Raw genomic sequence first — 2,937 nt, forward strand, 5'->3', positions numbered from 1 at the left:
CATCAGTGTCCCATTCTTCGCCCATCCCCTCCGACATTCATCATTTTCCTTTTCTGGCATGTTAGTCGATCTGACAGGTGTGAGGCGGCACCTTGGGGTTGTTTTCAGTGGTATTTGTCTAGTCGACAGCGACTTGGAGCATTTCTTCACACGACTATCCAGAGCTTTGATTTCTTCTGGAAAGTGCCTGTTCATATCATTCAGGAAGGCCTGAAGGTCCTCGTGGCTTCTTCCCTGCAGGGACTCCGTCGGCGGAGGGCGCTGCCCCAGCAAGGCTACCATCCATGGAAAGACGGTCATCATCACGGGGGCCAACACTGGCATTGGGAAGGAGACTGCCCGCGAGCTGGCCCGGAGGGGTAAAGTCCTCAGCCCTGAGGGTTCCATCTTCCATCCCCTCTTAGGGAGATCTTTACTCTAGTAGAGAGAGGGAACCCAAACTTGGAACCAGTGAGGCCTGGGTTCAGATCCTGCCTCAGACACTTCCTAGCAGTGGGTCTTTGGGCAAGTCCGCTTTAGTCTCTGTGCTTATGTCTCCCCACCTGTAAAAGCTCAGGGGCCTCCAGGGCCTTCCCAGCTCCAGGGCTGGGGTGTTCCCATCCGGTAGGAGTGATGAGGAAGGACAGGGTAGATGTGTGGGGTGTGCCTCACTCTGGCCTTCAGGTTCTCTTTCATTTAGCAAATCCCAGGATTTCGGGGTTGGAAGTGACCTGGGAGGCTTCTCATTCCTCTGGTACCTGAAAAACCAGTCCCTGAGAGGAGTCAGGCAGCATTTGCCCAAAGCCCTCTCATGACGGGGAGCTCACTACACCACAGGCCTTGGCGCCCATTCCACCAGGCCCAGATCTATGCACATCTCACAGGCCCTGGGATTTGGAGGCTGCCAAGGGGTGGCCCCAGGCCCCCCAGCCTTCCATCTCCTGAGTTCAGGCCTCGTCTCTTCTGCGGGCAGCGCCTCTCTCCAGGGCCCCTCGGACGGGGCCTCCTGGGAGGTCAGCTCAATGACTGGGTGGCCTCCGTCGGCCTCTGTTTCCCCACATTGACGTGCAAAAGGGGTCCTTGGGTTGGTGTCTGAGTCCCATCCCTCCGAGGCGCCTCCCTGTTCTTCCTCCTCAGGCTGCCCAGCGGCCTGTGCCCTGCGTAGGCCGCCCCAGCCTCTCTGGGCCTCCGTTTCCCCTTTTTTGGCTTCCAGGAGGCCGCATCATCCTGGCCTGTCGGGACTTAGACAAGTGTGAGGCTGCTGCCAGGGAGATCCGGGGGGACACACTGAACCCCCGCGTGGATGCCCGGCGCCTGGACCTCGCCTCTCTGAAGTCCATCCGGGCCTTTGCCAAGCAGATCGTGGAGGGTAGGAAGCCCGGGCAGGGGCGGACGGGGCAGGGGCAGCCCCCGAGGCTTCCTTGTCCAGGAGGGGGGGGGGGGGGGGGAAACGTGAGGTCTGGGCAGACTCCCCCGGCCCCCCAGAGCCCGCTGGCTCGCTCTCTCGCTCCCTCCCCCTCCATGTCGGGGTCAGAAAAGGGGAGAGATGAGAGCCTGCGGGGGGACACAGAGCCGGGCCATGGAGGCCCCGAGTGCCAACGTCGGGTCTGGACGCCCCCGTGGCGGGCAGGGACGTGCTCAGGTGGCTCCGGGGGCCTTTTCCAGAGGAGGAGCGTGTGGACGTCCTCATCAACAACGCCGCCGTGATGCGCTGCCCCCACTGGACCACCGAGGACGGCTTTGAGATGCAGCTGGGCGTCAACCATCTGGGTGAGTGCCGGCCCCGGGGGGCCCCGCGGCCAGACCCCCAAACCCAGCCCAGAGGCGGGAGACGAGCCGCGGCGTCTCCCCCCCAGGCCACTTCCTCCTGACCAACCTGCTGCTGGAGAAGCTGAAGGCGGCCGGGGCCTCGCGGGTCATCACCGTCTCCTCGCTGGCCCACGCCGCCGGCCGCATGGACTGGGAGGACCTGAACTGGGAGCGGCGGCCCTACGAGCCCAAAGCGGCCTATTGCCAGAGCAAGCTGGCCCTGGTGCTGTTCACCCGCGAGCTGAGCCGGCGGCTGCAAGGTGGGCACGGCCGGGGCTCCCCATCACCGCAGGGGCTTCCTACCCAAGGGGGCTCCCCACCACCGCAGGGGCTCCACACCCGAGGGTGCTCCCCATTACCACAGGGGGGTCCCCATCACCTCAGGGGGCTCCCCACCCCCATAGGGGCTCCCCACCTGAGAGGCTTCCCACCCCCGCAGAGGCTCCACACTCGAGAGTGCTCCCCATTACCACAGGGGGGTCCCCATCACCTCAGGGGGCTCCCCACCCCCATAGGGGTTCCCCACCTGCACGGGCTGCACCGGGTGCTTCACAGTTTGGACAGCTGCCCCCCCCCACCTCCCCGGGTCCGAGCCGCCGCCTCTGGCCTCCCTCTCTGACAGGGACTCAGGTCACTGCCAACTCCCTGCACCCCGGGGTGGCCAGCACCGAGCTGGGCAGACACACAGCCATGCGTAACTCCATGTTCTCGAGCACTGTCCTGGGTAAGTCCTTCTTCCCTGGGGGGGGCGGCTCGAGGCCGGCATTCGGGGCCCCTCTGACCGCGCCCCCCCGCCCCGCCCAGGCCCCTTCTTCTGGCTGCTGGTAAAGACGCCCAGCCTGGCGGCGCAGCCCAGCGTCTACCTGGCCGTGGCGCCGGAGCTCGGCCACGTCTCGGGCAAGTACTTCGACGCCTTCCGGGAGAAGCCGCCGGCCGAGCAGGCCCAGGACGACGAGGCGGCTCGGGAGCTCTGGGCCCGCAGCGCCCGGCTGGTGGGGCTCGAGGAGGCCGCTTAGAATTCCCGCCTGGCCGGCCGCTCCGAAGGCCACCCCGGGGCCAAGACCGGGAAACCCCCACAGGAGACGGGCGCCGCGCTGCGGGCCTCGGCCTCGGCCAGACCAGGGACCTCCCGGCCCCCCCAGCCTGGCC

General features: G+C 66.0%; 1 protein-coding gene across 1 annotated transcript; it reads left to right on the forward strand.

Annotated features, from left to right (window-relative positions):
* Positions 1–240: 240 nt before the first annotated feature.
* RDH13 (retinol dehydrogenase 13) lies at positions 241–2,931 on the forward strand (the record flags this gene model as incomplete). The annotated part of the gene is made up of 6 exons (XM_044683926.1): positions 241–359; positions 1,193–1,348; positions 1,645–1,749; positions 1,836–2,048; positions 2,411–2,512; positions 2,593–2,931. Coding segments are annotated over 6 exons (907 nt in total), but the record flags the coding sequence as incomplete, so codon positions are not given.
* Positions 2,932–2,937: the final 6 nt, after the last annotated feature.

Source organism: Gracilinanus agilis, unplaced genomic scaffold, assembly GCF_016433145.1.
Source record: "Gracilinanus agilis isolate LMUSP501 unplaced genomic scaffold, AgileGrace unplaced_scaffold38662, whole genome shotgun sequence".
NCBI classification, from domain to species: domain Eukaryota; kingdom Metazoa; phylum Chordata; class Mammalia; order Didelphimorphia; family Didelphidae; genus Gracilinanus; species Gracilinanus agilis.